The sequence below is a fragment of the Hyla sarda genome, chromosome 3, assembly GCF_029499605.1.
Source record: "Hyla sarda isolate aHylSar1 chromosome 3, aHylSar1.hap1, whole genome shotgun sequence".
In the NCBI taxonomy this organism is placed as follows: Eukaryota; Metazoa; Chordata; class Amphibia; order Anura; family Hylidae; genus Hyla; species Hyla sarda.
The window spans coordinates 47,709,579-47,729,205 of record NC_079191.1 but is presented as its reverse complement, the minus strand read 5'-3'; the positions used below and the strand labels follow the sequence as shown (position 1 = coordinate 47,729,205).

The 19,627-nt window shown below is 46.3% G+C and overlaps 1 protein-coding gene across 4 annotated transcripts in view; it reads right to left on the bottom strand.

Moving 5' to 3' along the window:
• The window catches only part of ASAP2 (ArfGAP with SH3 domain, ankyrin repeat and PH domain 2), a 241,633-nt gene that overhangs the window by 199,875 nt on the left and 22,131 nt on the right, over positions 1–19,627 (bottom strand). Inside the window, exon 1 of one of the 4 annotated variants that reach the window (XM_056564142.1) lies at positions 9,931–9,963. The exons of 2 other annotated variants lie outside the window; for them this stretch is intronic. In XM_056564142.1, coding sequence (XP_056420117.1) covers positions 9,931–9,948 — 18 coding nt within the window. In that variant the 5' untranslated portion in view covers positions 9,949–9,963. Of the gene's footprint in view, positions 1–1,799; positions 1,831–9,930; positions 9,964–19,627 lie in introns of those variants that run through there. One more of the 4 variants, XM_056564143.1, reaches the window with a different exon arrangement.

The window sequence follows — 19,627 nt, the reverse complement described above, 5'->3', positions numbered from 1 at the left end:
TCAATAGAAATACACAGGTCACATCATGAAAGAAACACTACTTGTGATGAGAAAAATACAGGTAATTAAAAAATAATTAGTTAATTAAAACTATACTAATACACACTATTGTGGGGGGTTAAATTAGAGACAGGATTACAAGGTTAAACCTGTCCTGTCAGGTGACTTTTCAGGATAAGCTGCCCTGTGTGTATATAAAAAGCAGACCTATTTCTTGCCATTGGTATTTTTGAGCAGATTTCTGCTCTGCAGGCTTCGCCTATGAATTTCAGTTCTCCCAGAGCTGGTGGACAAAGCTCCCTGCTTCCCCTTCATAGAGCTGATCTGCTTGTCTTGCAGACATGGGACAAAACTGAGGTGATTTTCAGAGAGTATAGTCTCACAGGAGGGAAGGGGGGAAAGCTTGATGACAGGAGAAAGATATATTATAATAAAGTTTTGTATATTCCCTTGTACTATTGATTAGGGATCGACCGATTATCGGTTTGGCCGATATTCACAATTTTGGAAGTTATCGGTATCGGCAATTACCATGCCGATAATGTGGAGCGCTTTAAATCAATGAACTGCAGCTGCTTTTGTGGGGCCAGAGACCGCCGCCGCCTGCTTCTCTCCCCCTGCCTGTCCTGGGGTCCTGAGTCCAACCACCGCCGCTGCCCCCTCCCCCCCTGCCTATCCTCTGGCCAGAGACTGCCGCCGCCGCTACCCCATTGCCTTCCCCATCCACGGTGTTCTAATTACCTGTTCCCGGGGTCCGCGCTATTTCTGGCTCCTGCGGCGTCCTGCGCTGTTGCTGTGCGCTGCGCAATGACGAGTGACGTCCTCAACGCGACGTCACCGTCAGTGGGCACAGTGACAGCTCAGGACGCCGCCGGGCCAGAAGTAGCTCGGACCCCGGGAACAGGGATGGGGCGAGGCAATGGGGCAGCGGTTGGACTCAGGACCGGCAGGGGGAGAGAAGCGGGCGGCGGCGGTCTCTGGCCAGAGGATAGGCAGGAGGGGGGGCAGCAGCGGTGGTTGGATTCAGAACCCCAGGACCGGAAGGGGAGACAAGTGGGCAGCAGCAGTCTCTGGCCCCGCAAAAGCCGCTGCAGTTCATTGATTTAAAGCGCCCGCTTTTAATCACTGATCTGCAGCGGCTTCTGCGGGGCCAGAAACAGTTTATCAGGATATACCCGCACGCACACATTTTACCACGGATATTTGGGTGGGGGCCGAGAAATAGCCGATAACCTCTACCGGAATATTGGTATAAGTTATTGGCTATCGTCCTTAAAGTTCAAAGGTTATCGGTATCGGCCCTAAAATATCAATATTGGTCGATCCCTTCTATTGATCCGTGCAAAGTTCGTTCAAACGGCACAAATAGAACAGCAGCACATGTCCAACCACAGCTCCTTTCAGCCAAAAGGGACATGGACCCCCAATTTCTTGATCGGTGAAGGTCATAGTAGTTGGACGACTATGTTTGCTGTTGAGGCATGCTGGTAGTTGCAGTTTTTGCAACAGCTGGAGGCACAGTGGTTGGGAAACACACCAGTTACGAGGCATTGACTCCATGACATTGACCAAGATTCTTATCAAGCAAAGAAGCTGTACAACTATGTATTACGAGCCACATTTTATCTCCAACCTTCTCCTTCTGAACTACATGTAAAACAATTAAACACAACAAAAGCATAATTCATTCCAGAGCGATCCGGCCGGATCCACTACTCCTCTCCAACTACTCCTCCCATCGTCTAATCCCTGTTTAGTATTATGAATAATAGTAGCTGTGTCATGTGACGGAAACTTACAGAAACTCTGCCATAAAGTAGAGAGTGTTCCTAGGCGGAGCGGTTCCCATATTTCATCACCTATAGACTCATTTAGCTGGAATAAATCGCAGAATGCACAGGGAACGGCAGAGTCTGCAGCCAACAAGCTGGGGGGGGGGGGGATTAGCGTACGAGCGATGTGCGTGACCGCACTCTCTGATGTACTTTATGTAACTCAGCTTTCCCTGAGCAGATACGCGGCAAATCCATTATTCTGGGCGACTCCCTGGATCACACATAATGCAGCTACTGAGCAGGTCATATCAAACAGGCTATAACCTATATGGATTTAAAGGGGAACTCCTATGGATAGGGGATAAGATGTAATGTACTGGAGTACCCCTTTAAAGGGTTGTCCATGGCTTTGCCATTTATGACCGAGGGCCTGGACGACTGTCTCATGTGTATGGAGGCCTCAGACAGGTAAAATTCAGTCTGTCCAATACTTCTGTTGTGACATCAAGGCTCCGCCCCGTGTGATGTCACGCTCCGCCCCCTCAATGCAAGCCTATGGGAGGGGGCGTTACACGCCCCCTCCCATAGGCTTGCATTGAGGGGGCGGAGCGTGACATCACACGGGGCGGAGCCTTGACGTCACAACGCTCCGGCTCCGTGCTCAACAGTAATCAGACTTGGAGCGAACACGCTCCGGGGACCGATTTTAACGCGGTGCGGCGTGCAAGACCCAGCGGCGGGACCCCCGCGATCAGGCATCTTATCCCCCATCCTTTGGATAGGGGATAAGATGTCTAAGCGCCGGAGTACCCCTTTAAGCAACTGTGAACGTGCCATGGTTATTGGTAGAGATGAGCGAACTTACAGTAAATTTGATTCGTCACGACCTTCTCGGCTCGGCAGTTGATGACTTTTCCTGCGTAAATTAGTTCAGCCTTCAGGTGCTCCGGTGGGCTGGAAAAGGTGGATACATTCCTAGGAAAGAGTCCCCTAGGACTGTATCCACCTTTTCCAGCCCACCGGAGCACCGGAAAGCTGAACTAATTTATGCAGGAAAAGTCATCAATTGCCGAGCCGAGAAGTTTGTGACGAATCAAATTTACTGTAAGTTCGCTCATCTCTAGTTATTGGTGCCAGACAGGCTGGTCTGAGTATTTCAGAAACTGCTGATCTACTGGGATTTTCACACACAACCTTACAGGGTTTGCATGAGAATGATCCCAAAAAAATTAAAAAAAAATAAAATAAACAGAAAATATCCAGTGAGCCGCAGTTGTGTGGACGAAAATGCCTTGTTGACGTCGGGGGAGAATGGGTAGACTGGTTTGAGATAACAGAAAAGCTTTGTTACAACAAAGTTTTGCAGAATATCATCTCTAAACACACAGCTAGTCCAACCTTAAAGCAGATGGGCTACAGCAGCAGAAGACCACACCGGGTACAGCTTCTGTCAGCTAAGAACAGTAAACTGAGGCTACAATTTACACAAGTTACCAAAATTGGACAATGGAAGACTGGAAGAATGTTGTCTGGTCGGATAAGTTTCGATTCCAATAACACATTCAGATGGGAGGGTCAGAATTTGGGGTAAACAACATGAAAGCATGGATCCATCCTGCATTGTATCAACAATAGTTCAGGCTGGTGGTAGTGGCGTCATGGTGTGGGGGGCATTTTCTTGGCACACTTTGAGCCCCTTAGTACCAAATAAGCATTGTTTAAAGGGGTATTCCAGGAAAAAACTATTTTATATATATCAACTGGCTCCAGAAAGTTAAAGAGATTTGTAAATTACTTCTATAAAAAAAAATCTTAATCCTTTCAGTACTTATGAGCTTCTGAAGTTAAGGTTGTTCTTTTCTGTCTAAATCCTCTCTGATGACACCTGTCTCGGGAACCGCCCAGTTTAGAAGCAAATCCCCATAGCAAACCTCTTCTAAACTGGGCGTTTCCCGAGACAGGTGACATCAGAGAGGATTTAAACAGAAAAGAACAACCTTAACTTCAAAAGCTCACAAGTACTGAAAGGATTAAGAATTTTTTAATAGAAGTAATTTACAAATCTGTTTAACTTTCTGGAGCCAGTTGATATATAAAAAAAAAAGTTTTTTCCTGGATAACCCCTTTAAGCGCGACAGGTGCAAGATGCAGCAAAATCCCATTGAAAACAATGGGACTCTGCTACAACCAAAGTTTTCCATCAGATTCCGCTCGGAAATTCTTCCATGTTAAAGGAGTAGTCCAGTGGTGAACAACTTATCCCCTATCTTAAGCATAGGGGATAAATTTGAGATCGCGGGGGGTCCGACCGCTGGGGCCACCTGCGATCTCCTGTACGGAGCCCTGACAGCCCGCGGGAAGGGGGCGTGTTGACCTCCACATGAAGTGGCGGCCGACTCGCCCCCTCAATACAACTCTATGGCAGAGCCGAAGCGCTGCCTTCGGCAATCTCCGGCTCTGCCATAGAGATGTATTGAGGGGGCGTGTCGGCCGCCGCTTCGTCGACATCCGATATCTGGCCGGAGAGCCGGGGCCCCGTACAGAGAGATCGCAGGGGGCCCCGTACAGAGAGATCGCAGGGGGCCCCAGCAGTCGGACCCCCCGCGATCTCAAACTTATCCCCTATCCTTAGGATAGGGGATAAGTTTTTCACCACTGGACTACCCCTTTAATAGCGCCTAAGGAGGCCAAATTTCTAGGTTTGCCGTCATACACTCACGTACGCAAATGCTGTCGGCTATTATTATGTAATGATTAGTAGGCTACACAATGCGAAATTCTCCTCTGCAGACAGATTGGTATATTCCTGTAGGAAAGAGAACACTTCTATATGAATACTCTATTAATAGGAATATGTAACACAACAATTCTAAAAATACGTCTGAACTTTCTTTACAATGGATCTAGCAGTTAAAACGGGTACAAAGTCTGTCAGTGTTCCCGGTGGAGATACCGTGGGATCTGTCTGGGGGAACCTATGGCATGCAAATCATTAATTGTAAGGTCTCCGATTAATAGGGAAAACCTATTGGGAAATCTCCCGGCTCAGCCGCCCTGCTCTGTGCAGCCGATCATCACCGGCAATAACTCACCCGCCATCTCAGCAGCAGATGGGCTCAGCCCGGGCCAGGAGATTTATTACAGGCCTCTTGGCTGCAAGAACTGTAATAAAATAAAAGTTACATCATACAGAATAGGATGACATCATGCAGCCGGTGTTAGAATTATTAAGTCTGGAGGTAAAGAACGCCAGGCAAAGTCTCAAGTATTCAACAGAAGAGAATGAAGGAAACTTAAAGGGGTACTCCGCTGCCACAGCGTTTGCAACATTTTGTTCTGAACGCTGGGTGCCGGCTGCGGGGTTCGTGATGTCATGGCCACGCATCTCAATGGGGCATGTCCATGACCTCACGACCCCCACAGCCTGCACCCAGCGTTCGCAACAAAATGATCTGAATGCTGGGGCAGTGGAGTACCACCCCTTTAAGTGGATCTCTGAATCCCAGGCAGAACTCTGGTCACCAAGTGTCCCTGGTCTAAGGCTACAAGGAGAAGATCTCGCTGTGCGGCAAAACCGTGTGTGGAATCAGAGAATTGCTGAGGTTTTGCAATGTGGTTTTCAGCATTTCCCTGTAGAACCTCGTTTTGGTTTTGGCCGCATGGCACAAGCTGCTACATGTACAGGAACCCTAAATCCCCAATATATCACAACTGGTCGGATGTAATCTAAGTGGATTTCAATGCACACTCAATCTTACAGAATATCTATTCATACACTCATTTTCACTCCATATTTCACCCTGGGCCAAAGGAAAACTGACAAATCCGCAGCTAAATCCATGTTGCAATATGGATCTATCATAGGTCAATGTGAATGAATCCCTGGATCTACGTCCCACCTCCATAAATATAGTATCCATAACCTACAATATTATAAATTAAGAATGGTGTTCAGACCCCTCTGAAACGTCACTACAGTGACCCCTCGACCTACGATGGCCCCGACATACGATAATTTCAACATACAATGGCCTCTCAGAGGCAGCATCAACATACAATGCTTTTGTATGTCGGGGCCATCGCATAAACGGCTATCCGGCAGCGCAGACTGCTTCAGCTGCCACCGGATAGCCGTTTACGGTGCCCCGTGTGGTCCGCTGACGATCACTTACCTGTCCTCGGGGCTCCGGTGCATCCTCTTCGGGATTCCCTGCATCGTCGGCGCTCTCCATCGTCGTCATCACGTCGCTGCGCACGCCGTCCCATCACCCAATAGGATCTGCGTGCGTTGTGACGTGATGGCGGCGACGGAGAGCGAGGATGCCGGGGAAGAAGACCTTGCCGGAGCGTCGGGGACACCCCGGGGACGCGGCGACAGCAATGGACGGCGACATCCAGGGCAGCGGTGACGGCGGGGACAGGTGAGTACAACTTCCTCTAACAGTGGTCTACAACCTGCGGACCTCCAGATGTTGCAAAACTACAACACCCAGCATGCCCGGACAGCCAACGGCTGTTCGGGCATGCTGGGTGTTGTAGTTTTGCTACATCTGGAGGTCCGCAGGTTGTAGACCACCGTCCTATACTTTACATTGCACGGATCCCTCAACATGCGATGGTTTCAACAAACGATGGTCCATTTGGAACGGATTACCATCGTATGTTGAGGGACCACTGTACATCCTGTGGCAGAGAGTTTCATAGTCTCACTGCTCTTACAGTAAAGAATCTCTGTCTGGATGATGGTGAAACCTTCTTTCCTGTAGAGAAAAAAAAAAGAAAAAAGAAAGAAAAATAGCCAACACAACTACCTAATACACGGGTGCACGCTGCTGTGGCAGATACAAAGTGTACAAAAAAAGAGGGTTGCAGCAGCACTCTTGGTCAATGGAGGCTCTTAGCGCACTTTTTGATCAAAACGTGTCCCCCATCCACCACGCGGAGGTGGCCTCACTTCGGATGGGACCCTAACACGCTCCTTACACTCACCTCTGCTGGGCCTTCTTTCCTGTAGACGTAGAGGATGACCCCCTTGTCATGTTTAACGGCCTAGGTATAAAAAGATCACTAGGAAGATCTCTGTCCTGTCCATTCTTATATTTGTCATATGACTGGAGAAAAAAGCCAGATAGAGAGCCTCAGTCAGCTTTTAGAGAACTTTCACATGGTACACCCCATTGTTCTATGGAGATGCCACCCATTTGTGATACAGTACCAACTAGAGGGTCTCATTCCCAACTTGTGGAAACAAATTGACCCCACAAGCTCATCAGAACGAAGCACTTGATGGTGTCTATTCCAGACCTTCTTGCAGACACTGTTAAGACAATATGGACCTAGTCAGGGGCATAGCTACAGAGGTAGTATTGGGGGTCCCAAAGTACATCTGCCCTATAAAAGACCAATAATATAAGTGGCATATGAGGCCTTGTTGTAGATTATGCATCAGGGCCCAGAAGCAACAAACTACTCCTCTGGACTTCGTGTCTTATGAACATTTTAAAGGATACAATTGGGGAGATTTATCAAAACCTGTGTAGAGGAAAAGTAGCCCATAGCAACAAATCAGATCCCTTCTTTCATTTTGAGAAAAAACTTGAAAAAAAAAATTTAAAAATAAAAGAAGCGAGCTGATTGGTTGCTGTCGGCAACTGGGCAACTTTTCCTCTGCTCGGGTTTTGATGAATCTTCCCCAATATGGTTAGAGGGGTACTCCGGTGGAAAACTTTTTTTTTTTAATCAACTGGTGCCAGAAAGTTAAACAGATTTGTAAATGACTTCTATTAAAAAAAAAATCTTAATCCTTCCAGTACTTATTAGCTGCTGAATACTACAGAGGAAATTCTTTTCTTTTTGGAACACAGAGTTCTCTGCTGACATCACGAGCACAGTGCTCCCTGCTGACATCTCTGTCCATTTTAGGAACTTACCAGAGAAGCATATATGTTTGCTATGGGGATTTTCTCCTACTTTGCACAGTCCTTAAAATGGACAGAGATGTCAGCAGAGAGCACTGTGCTCGTGATGTCAGCAGAGAGCTCTGTGTTCCAAAAAGAAAATAAATTTCCTCAGTAGTATTCATCAGCTAATAAGTACTGGAAGGATTAAGATTTTTTTAAATAGAAGTAATTTACAAATCTGTTTAACTTTCTGGCACCAGTTGATTTAAAAAATAAATAAATAAATAAAATAAAAAGATTTCCACCGGAGTACACCTTTAATTTGAGTAAGGGAAGCATGACTGTCTTGGACTGCCACAAGCCGACCCACAGTCTTCTTGTGAGCAGTATGGACTTAAAAGAAGTGGATTGACACCCCTATCTATAGACTGTGTTCCCACTTACGTTAGAGACCCTATGTGGGTGCCTCTTGCACATGTTCCCTCAAAAATATCTGACAAGACAGTGAGGCATGCTGCACTATTTTGTCTGGTGAAAGGCCAGACACCATGCTGGAAACCCGAAGGATTCCATTGGGCGCCATTCGTATCTGATTAGAAGAAGAAGAAAAAAAGCAGCCTGTGACTGCAAAGCAAGTGACCTCCCTCTGTAATACAGCCAAGGAGCACAACTTTAAGATATATATGCTTGAGTGAGTGACATTTAACCACCCTACACCACCAAAAAATAGACTTAGCCCCAGCACATACCAAAAAGAGAGCCAGCAACAACAGCACGCCATAACCCTAACCGGCTCTACACATCTCCAAGACAGTTTTCAGCAACAGCAAGAAGAAGAATTCAGTCTCTGAGTAATTCACATGAAGGAACGTGGGAAAACAAAACATTCCGAAACGTGTTCCTACGAGCGCGGATTACGTTTACGTTCGCTATACTATAAATATATAGAACGTAAGATGTGACTTTATGTTGTGGATGACATGAACATCTGGAACAGGATAGACATTCTCGTAGAAATAAACAAAAAGATTAACGGTTTAGGTAGATTACACAAATGGTGGAAAATATGGCAACTGCAATGTAACAAAGAGCTTGTAAATGGGGATTAGACGAGAGCGGACGGACTGAAGAGCAACAGATTCGGATGTCGGCAGATGTAAGAAACTCGCTGGACATTTACCAGCACTGAGGACTGTCCTAGAGGTTCATAGCGGGAGAAGCCCATAGACTTTAGCACAACTAATAGGATCCAACGCATTTTAGTCAAATTCCTTTTATTTGCCATCTCATGATCCAGAAAGTCCAACAACCATATCCAACATAAACTGCAATAAAAAGTGGAACTTTCCAAAACTAGGAACAGAGTTTGCCAGAGGAGCGGTGCCTGCACATAAAGAGAAAACAGAGAACATGGAGGCTATAGGACCGCTTGAAAAAGGAGCCGTCTCCATAGACATTAATGCATTTACAAGTGGATTCCGCATAAAGTATTAAAATGTCCATTCTTTCTGCGGAGGCCGGAATCAGAATTTGATTGATTTTGCTGTGGATTTCACCCCTGCTACATTGAGGATAATTAAAAACCTAGATATGAATCCGTAGGCAAAATCCACAACAAATTCGCAATGTGTGAATTAACTCTGAAATGGACGTCTACATATTTTCTGTAACTTTTCAATAACCCAGAATATCTGGTAATCCAGCATCAGTTCCCACTTTTTAATTCAGGAATTTTGCTTTAGCTATTAACCCCTAGTGGTACAAACCAATGGTACAATGTGTCCAACGCATTTTATTCCCCACTTGATTCTAATTACAAGTTCACACGACGGAACTTCCGAGTGTAATCCGGGGAGGGTTGATTCTGCTTGAAAATCCACACGACGGCACTTCCGAGTGTAATCTGGGGGGGGGGGCTGGGCTGATTCTGCTTGAAAATTCTGTTGCAGCAGAGTCCCATTGTTTTCAATGGGATTCTGCTGCACTGTGCACACAGCAGAATTTCCGCTGCAGATGTTTAAGCTGATTCCAGTCTCTGCAGAAAAAAAATATGACGTGGAGATGGGCCATTTCCGAGTGGTCCAAGCGACGGCGTGTTCTGCCAGTGCCTGCTATTTGTGGGATGTCCACCCGTGTTTTCCTGGATGACATTCCGCAGATATTGCGCTGTGTGAACATGGCCTCAAAAACAACTGTTCAAATACATCATGCCAGATAAATTGGCCAGATTGGCAAAAAGTCAACATTTCTCCTACCGTTGGCTGTCCGGGCATGCTGGTAGTTGTAGTTTGGCAACATCTGGAGGATCAGAGCATGGAGACCACTGCCTTACAACACAAAGTGAACAAGTGAAAAATCTCGGATGTTCACAAATTCTGCATTCAGTTCCTACCATCGCCTTTTTCCTGCACAGGTACCGCGTAAATCACATTATAAAGGGTGCCATAGAGACTAAAAACAGCAGACGTGTCGGCAGCCATACTTGTCACGTCTGCCGCAGTCAGTTTACTGTATACAATCACCTATCTGCCAGGATAATAACACAATAGACTTGTTTCAGAACAGACACATAGAATCTGTCGAGACAGAGCTCACAGCGGTTTTTCTGACACTTTTTGGGATACGGATGCAGTGTCTATACAGAGATGACTACAAACAATGAATATTACTGAAGTATCCATGGTAGCGGGTGATTTTGGTGCATGCTTCCAGTCGCAACGTACTGTAAAATATATATATTTACAGCAGAGCAAAGTGATGCAGGCAGAGCCTTGAGGGGAACATAAAATGCGCAGAGCGAAGTAATGTAGTTACATCAGCTTATCGTAAACGCGGCTAGCCATGTTAAATTGCATTAAGATGTTAAAGTGGTTCTCCGCCTGGCACAATCCCTACTTGTTAGAAGGGTCCTTGACAATAAGCGGATAGAAAAAGTGAGGAATTTATCAAGGCTTGCATGCACTTTTTCCCCCTAAGCCCTTTTCCCGAGTTCTGCTAACAAAAATTGGAGAAGGTTACGCGCAAAAGTTTGCTATTTTACGCCTGTTTCCTAATTTGAGCCTTGATAAATTCCTAAAAAAAAAAAAAAAAAAAAGTGATCAGTCGTAGTGTTTAGGGAAACAGTGTTCAATTTTCCTGCAGCGCCACCACAGGAGAAATTAAGAATTACAAAGTGTCTATTTAAAGGAGCTCTCCGGTGCTTACACATCTTATCCCCTATTCAAAGGATAGGGGATAAGATGCCTGATCGTGGGAGTCCCGCCGCTGGGGACCCCCTGTGATCTTGCACGTGGCACCCCGTTTGTAATCAGTCCCCGGAGCGTGTTCTCTCCGGGACTGATTACCGGCGACTACAGGCGACTACAGGGCCGGCGGGGTGTGACGTCATGCCTCCGCCCCCGTGTGATGTCACGCTCCACCCCTCAATGCAAGCCTATGGGAGGGGGCTTGATAGCTGTCACGCCCCCTCCCGTAGGCTTGCATTGAGGGGCGGAGCGTGACGTCACACGGGGGTGGAGGTGTGACATCACACACGGCCGGCCCAGTGGTCGTCTGTAATCAGTCCCGGAGTGAACACACTCCGGGGACTGATTACAAACGTGGTGCCGCGTGCATGATCCCGGGGGTCCCCAGCAGCGGGACTCCCACGATCAGGCATCTTATCCCCTATCCTTTGGATAGGGGATAAGATGTGTAAGCACCGGAGAACCCCTTTAAAGGGGTTATACTTATATATATATATCTCAACTGGCTCCAGAAAGTTAAACAGATTTGTAAATTACTTCTATTAAAAAAATCTTAATCCTTCCAGTACTTTTTAGGGGCTGTTTACTAAAGAGAAATACAAAAAAGAAATGCATTTCCTCTGATGTCATAACCCCAGTGCTCTCTGCTGACCTTAATCCTTAATCTTAATCCTTTCAGTACTTATGAGCTTCTGAAGTTAAGGTTGTTCTTTTCTGTCTAAGTGCTCTCTGATGACACGTGTCTCGGGAAGCGCCCAGTTTAGAAGCGGTTTGCTATGGGGATTTGCTTCTAAACTGGGCGGTTCCCAAGACAGGTGTCATCAGAGAGCACTTAGGCTAAGTTTCCACTTGGTTTTTTGCACTTCGTTTTTAGGGATTAAAAAAAACACCTGAAAAATCGTCAGTTCAAGTTACATCATCATGCGCTTTTTTCTGGCGTTTTTTTCTGGCGTTTTTTTCATTTGTGTGGAAATTGCACCTTGGCAGTTTTTTTTTGGTACCCAAAATTTCTTGGGTACCAAAAAAAAAAAAAAAGGGATGCAGCAGTGATGGAAATTTTTTTATTAAACGCAATGTATATATTTTATAACCCAATTTTTATTATTTTTTTAATAAAGTGTGCGTTTCACTTTTTTTTTAAATAAATTTTTTACATTTTTTATGTAGTACTACTACTCCCAACATGGAACAGACTGTTCCATGCTAGGAGTGATAGTACCTGTACTATAGACATATCGCCCCGGGTGTCAGTCCTGACACCCAATGCGATCGTCCATAATATAGCAGAGAAGCGAGCGGGTCTATACATCGCTCGCCTCTCTGCACTATACTCCGGCCACAGATGTCAACAGAAATTCATATTTCCCACCCAGAGCTGTGATTGGCCGGATTGTTGCAGCCAATCACAGCTCTGAGGAAAAGATGAATGAATGAGTGGCCGCCCGGAGTATAGTGCACAGCAGGGATGTGAGCGATGTATACAGCCGCTCCATCTATGCTATAGACAGGACGATCACATCGGGTGTCAGTAGTGACATCCATTGTGATGTGTCCTTAAGCAGGCACTACTACTCCCAACATGGAGCACACTCTGCTCCATGCTGGGAGCTGTAGTACCTGTATTAATAGACAGATCGCAGCAAGTGTAACTTCTGACACCCACTGCGATCTGTCTATTAATTCAGGTACTACAGCTCCCAGCATGAGGCAGAGTGTGCTCCATGTTGGGAGTAGTAGTAGCTGCAGTTATGAAAAGATCACAGCGGGTATCACTTCTGACAGCCGCTGTGATCCTCCTGTATAATGTATGGATGCAGCGGCCGCTCTCCTATGGTCCCCTGCACAGCCGTATATATACACACACACATGTTTCTATTTCTCACAGAGAGCTGTGATTGGCTGGAACTAGGGATGTCCCGATACAAATTTTTTTTTAAGACCGAGTACAAGTACCGATACTTTAATTCTAGTACTCGCCGATACAAAGTACGAGTACTTATATTTTAAAGGGAATCTGACAGCAGGGTGACGCGGTTTCTGGCGCCGTTTACCGTATGATATGTGGGTCCTTGTTGTGTACAATGGAGGCGGCTGCTGTAGTTCGAGCCAAGATTTCTCTCTTCTCCATTGGACAGAACAGGGAATTTGCATTGGTAGCGAGACTGATGACCACATGATGAGCAGCGGTAGAATCCGGGTCACCTACACATCTACAGCATTTCTGTCCCATGTGAATCTACCTTTACACAAGAAAAGAAAAGGTTTTCCCCCTTAAAGGGGTACTCCGCCCCTGGACATCTTATCCCCTATCTAAGGGATAAGATGTCTGATCGCGGAAAACCGGCTGCTGGGACCCCCACGATCTCTGTGCAGCACTTGCCGTTCGTGTAGAACACTGGGAGCGCCACGCCCCCTCTTATAGACTTGCATTGAGGGGGCGTGACGAGGGGGCGTAGCAGTGATGTCACGACCCCCTCTGCCCGCTCCAAGCGTTTGGAACAAAATGTTTCGAATGCTGGGGCAGCGGAGTACCCCTTTAAATTACAGAGGGATCTTAATATTTACAGAGAGCCTAAGGGTGCGTTCACACTGCGGAATCTCCGCTCGCTGAATTCTGCAAGCGGAGATTCCGCCTGGCGGCCGCCGCCGATTGTGCTTCGGCCCTAGGGCCGCGGGGCACTGAGCCATCACCATTGACGGCTATGCAGTGCTCGCGGAATCCGCGCAAAGAATGAACATGTTCTTTCTTTGCGCGGAACAATTTCAGCGGCGGAATTGTCTGCCGCGGAAATTCCGCAGTGTGAACGGGTCTCGCGGAGACCCCTTCACACTAATGTTAAGTTCATACCGCGGAATTCCGTAGTGTGAATGCACCCTAAACCAGCGTTTTCCAACCAGTGTGCCTTCAGCTGTTGCAAAACTACAACCCCCAGCATGCCCGGACAGCCAAAGGCTGTCCGGGCATGCTGGGGGATGTAGTTTTGCAACAGCTGGAGGCACACTGGTTGGGAAACCCTGGCCTAAAGATAGACAGGGATTAAAATCTCCAGAATAAATACTCAATTTGCACTATAAATATTTTGATTATAATTATAAATCTAAACAGCGATAAACGATCAGCATTCTTAGGCTGGGTTCACACTACGTTTTGTACTTACGGTTCCGTATACAGCTGGGGGGAGGGGGGGGGGTTATCGCGGCGCCCGCACTCAGCCATATTCAGGAACCGTATTTAATGCATGTCTATGAGCCGACCGGAGTGAACCACAGCCTCCGGTCGGCTGCGTTTTCGGCCGTATGCGGTTTCCCGACTGTAGGCAAAAACGCGGTCGAACACGTTTTTTTTGCCGGCGGTCGGGAAACCGCATACGGCCGAAAACGCAGCCGACTGGAGGCTGCGGTTCACTCCGGTCGGCTCATAGACATACATTAACTACGGTTCCCCTATACGGCTGAGTGCGGGCTCCACAATACACCCCCGCCCCGAGCCGTATACGGGAACCGTAAGTACAAATCGTGGTGTGAACCCAGCCTTAAAGAAGACAACAAAGTTACTATATAAATACACATACATACACGTGTGTGTACTGGGATAGATAGATAAAATATATATAAAAAATATTGATCTATTTATTTATTAGAATTTTTATTTCATTTTACTTTTATTTATTTCTCTTTTTAACACTTTTATGCCTTTTCCCTTTAGTCTAAAAATAAGCGTCTGTGGACATACGTGGCGCCTTTGATGATGGCTTTTCTCGCGGCGCACTGCTCTTATCACTGCCTTTGTTCATCTGGAAGTAAATTAGGCTTCCCATTTCCACTGCTTTCCTGAGTCCGGGCCGCGCGGCGCTGGAGGAAACCTTCATGCCACATCAATGTCACTTGTGCTCACCAGGAATGTCACAGGCTAATCTAAAATCAGCAGCAAAACCTTGGAGGCCTCTCCTGTACCTTCCGGCCAAAGCCAAGCAGAGCTGTGGTGACTGCAACTAAGGGCCCGCATGGGGGACAGAAGCCCAGATGGGGCAAGAAACACGGCTCAGAGTAGGATTTCCTATAAAAATAGCCCATGATCTGATATAGGTATATATTACCACAAATCTGCCATTAAAAGAAGTATAAAAAAATAAATAATAATAATAAAAATAAACATTTTCGGTATCAGAGCATGCAGAGTTGGCCGAACTATTAAAGGGGTATTCTGGTGGAAAACTTGCTGGTGCCAGAAAGAGATTTGTAAGGCTGGGTTCACACCACGTTTTGTACTTACGGTTCCGTATACGGCTGGGGGGGGGGGGGGGGGGGGGAATTGCGGCGCCCGCACTCAGCCGTATTCGGGAACCGTATTTAATGCATGTCTATGAGCTGACCGTCGGCTGCATTTTCGGCCGTATGCGGTTTCCCGACCCCGGTTTTTGCCTGGGGTCGGGAAATCCAGGATTGGAAAGCTTATCCCCTATCCTAATCCCCTAAGGATAGCGGATAAGTTTCAGATCACCGGGGGTCCGACTGCTAGGACCCCCCGCACGGGGCTCTGGCAGTCCGGCTGGCACGCCCCCTCAATACAACTCTGTCACTGCGCTCCCTGTCTGTTAAACTAATGATGCTGTGATGAATAGAAGACCTCAGCTCAGACAGGCAGGCGCAGCTTTCCTCTTCGGGGTCCAGCGCTGCACTGAGCTACGGCCGACTCTCCTTCACAGGGGGCAGAGCCTGGTGACGTGGCCATTAAAGGACCTTGCTGCGCGGTGGGCACAGCGCTCGCTCCCGTCTGTCTGACTGAGCTGTGCCTCGCCTACTTCCTGAGTTGGGTCTCCTGGCAGGCCGGGAGGAGACCAAACTCACTGTATTAATTGTGGCAGGGAACAGAACAGACCCACCTAGTGGCCGTTTTTTCAATTACAGTTCAAACATGTTTCTGTGAATAAATTTAACATAAAGTGAATGAAAAAGTGTCTGGAAATTAAATATAGAACACTATATTAAAAGTTTTAGTTGGTGACAGGTACTCTTTAACTGTACTATGCCCAGCAGGTTCTATGCACTAGTCCAATAATTAAAAATGGGCTCATGGAGCGAGCTTGGGCATCAAGCTGCCTCAGTTACCCGACTGCCCAAGAAGGAAAGCTTATCTCCACGCTGATCTAAAGAGTAGGCGGGTGTTCAACATAACAGGTAGCCCTTAACCCAAAATGATCCAGTGTATTTTGGCATTTAGGAGGGGCAAATAGTTTTTCATTCTTTCATCCCCAAGAGCCATAACTCTTGATTTATACTTCAACATATCATTAGGAAGGCTTGTTTTTTGCAGGACAAGTTGGATTTTCACCATGGCACCTAAACCCGCTGCTGATGGGAACGGGTCCTGGGCCATCACTGTGCTGTACTAGTACAGAACATTGCAGGAAGAACTTCCAGTCAACACTTTTATACGCAGGAAGGGGTTAAAGTAGGGCTGGGCGGTATACCGGTTCATACCGAATACCGAAATTTTTGTGCTGCACGATATGAATTTTTCCCCATACCGCAATACCGGTTGGGCCCCTCCCCCTCGGGAATGAATGAATTATTATCCCAGCGCTGCACTGTCCCCACATCGGGGAACTAATCATATGTGACCCGCCAGCGATGTTCCGCCCCGGCCAGTGATAGGTTAAACGCACTGTCATGTAAGAAACCGGCTTCTTACATGACAGTGAGCTCAGCCTATCACTGGCCGGGGCGGAACATCGCTGCGACCGGTGATAGGCTGACGGCTGCCCGACATTCCAGTCCACAGCATGAGGCCTACGTAGGCAAGTTAAAGGGGTATTCCAGGCAATATATATATATATATATATATATATATATATATATATATATATATATATATATATATCTATCTATCTCAACTGGCTCCGGAAAGTTAAACAGATTTGTAAATTACTTCTATTAAAAAATCTTAATCCTTCCAATAGTTATTAGCTTCTGAAGTTTTCAGTCTAACTGCTCAATGATGATGTCACGTCCCGGGAGCTGTGCATGATGGGAGAATATCCCCATAGGAACTGGACGTCAGTCATCAGAGAGCAGTTAGACAGAAAACAACAACTCAACTTCAGAAGGTAATAACTATTGGAAGGATTAAGATTTTTTTTTTAATAGAAGTAATTTACAAATCTGTTTAACCTTCCGGAGCAAGTTTTGGCCTGGAATACTCCTTTAAAGTTTATTTTGTTTATCTTTTGCAGCCCGGGCATAGGGATACAGCGTACAGCAGGAGACTCTTTCCTAGGACTGTATCCACCTTTTCCAGCCCATCGGAGCACCTGAAAGCTGAACTAATTTATGCAGGATAAGTCATCAACTGCCAAGCCGAGAAGTTCGTGACAAATTGAATTTACTGTAACTTCGCTCATCTCTACAGCGGACCTCCAGCTGTTGCAAAACTACAACTCCCAGCATGCCCGGACAGCCGCTGGCTGTCCAGGCATGCTGGGAGTTGTAGTTTTGCAACATCTGGAGCTCCGCAGGTTGGAGACCACTGGTGTACAGTATGGAGTTCCAGCGCCGGCGGCCCGCAACAAAGAGGAGGAGGGCAGTGCTTGCGGGTGACATATGTGAGTAGTACCCCGCTGGACTGATAATTAATTAGGGGGGAGCAGAACAGTGCTGGCAGGTAACATGATTTGGGGGGGGTGAAAGAAATACCGTTATATACCGTGGAACCGCCATAAGTTACAAAAATACCGCGATACACATATTTGGTCCTACCGCCCAGCTCTAGGTTAAAGGGTTTTTCTCACTACAAAAACTGAAATTACCATTTTTAAATCACTACTAGAGCCACCCATCCTCCTCACCACAACAAGGACGAGGAGCAGTTTGTAGGTCATGACTAGAGATGAGCGAACTTACAGTAAATTCGATTCGTCACGAACTTCTAGGCTCGGCAGTTGATGACTTTTCCTGCATAAATTAGTTCAGCTTTCAGGTGCTCCCGTGGGCTGGAAAAGGTGGATAAAGTCCTAGGAGACTCTTTGCTAGGAATGTATCCCTCCGGAGCACCTGAAAGCTGAACTAATTTATGCAGGAAAATTCATGAACTGCTGAGCCGAGAAGTTCGTGACGAATCGAATTTACTGTAAGTTCGCTCATCTCTAGTCATGACGCAGTGACTCCATACACACAGATTCTTTTTGTAACTTCCATAGGATTTGGAGAAAGCAGCGTTCTCATTCATCAACAGCAAGCAGAGATCCTGCAAGCGATGAGGGAGTGGAGCACAACACCGAAGAAGATCTCATTACACAACGATTATTACAGTAAATCCCTTCACTACTAGGACTTCAGGCAGGGACCCAGGATATGTAGTATTCATGTGAACAAGACCTCATTCACAAAAACTAGGCACGCCATTACTGCAGAACGCAAATGCGCCTGGTAAGCGTGACACACTTCTGTTATGCATTCCGCCATTGAAATCATCTGGAAATTACTACGAGGGGACAGAATGCAGAAGTCATTCCAGCAATGCATCCATTGAACTGAGTCACAGTACCTTTAAAATAGCGCACACTCTTTTAGCGCCAGTCGATTGCAGAACTGATGTATTATTAACACATTTATGCCTTTGGCCTCTTACTAAGGTCCATTAAAGGGGTTATCCAGGAAAAAACTTTTTTATATATATCAACTGGCTCCAGAAAGTTAAACAGATTTATAAATTACTTCTATTAAAAAATCTTAATCCTTTCAGTACTTATGAGCTTCTGAAGTGTAGGTTGTTCTTTTCTGTCTAAGTGCTCTCTGATGACGTTTCTCGGGAACCGCCCAGTTTTGAAGCAAATTCCCATAGCAAACCTCTTCTAAACTGTGCGGTTCCCGAGACACGTGTCATCAGAGAGCACAGAAAAGAACAACCTAAACTTCAGAAGCTCATAAGTACTGAAAGGATTAAGATTTTTTAATAGAAGTAATTTACAAATCTGTTTAACTTTCTGGAGCCAGTTAATATATATAAAAAAAGTTTTTCCCTGGATAACCCCTTTAAAGGTTTTGTTTTCAACTAATTTTTATTTATTTACAGTAGGGCTGGGCGGTATGGCCAAATAGACGTATCGCAGCATTTTTGTAATTTATGGCAGTTCCACGGTATATAACGGTATTACCCCACAACCCCCCCCCCTAAAAAAAAAAAAAAAAAACAGGAGAGGTGTAAAATGGACTTTTGTTCATGATATTACACTGCGCCCGGCTCATTTAAATGAATGGGGTGCGGCAATGGCTCTGGCGGGCCGGTTTACAAATGCTCCCACCCAGCTGCTGTATTCCCAAAAAGTGATGTGAATGCACTCTTCCGAACACACTGCAGCCCATCACGAAGGGTGCATGCACACCATGTTGTCACTGTACGGGTGTCGGATCAGTCACCATTTTACTCCGGTCGGCTCATTTTTGACCCATATCCTGTTTTCTGACCGGACCTCAAAACGTAGTATACTACGTTTTGAGGTCCGGTCACAAAACCGGATACGGGTCAAAAATGAGCCGACCGGAGTAAAACGGTGACTCCGGTCGGCTCATTAATGTCAATGGATTAGAGCGTCAGTCTGGCTGGTGTACGGGAGCGCACGGTTTACCCCTCTCCCATCCGTGTCCAGCACCCGTACAAGTGAAAATGTGGTGTGCATGCACCCTAAGACTGCAGGGTGTTTAGAATGTC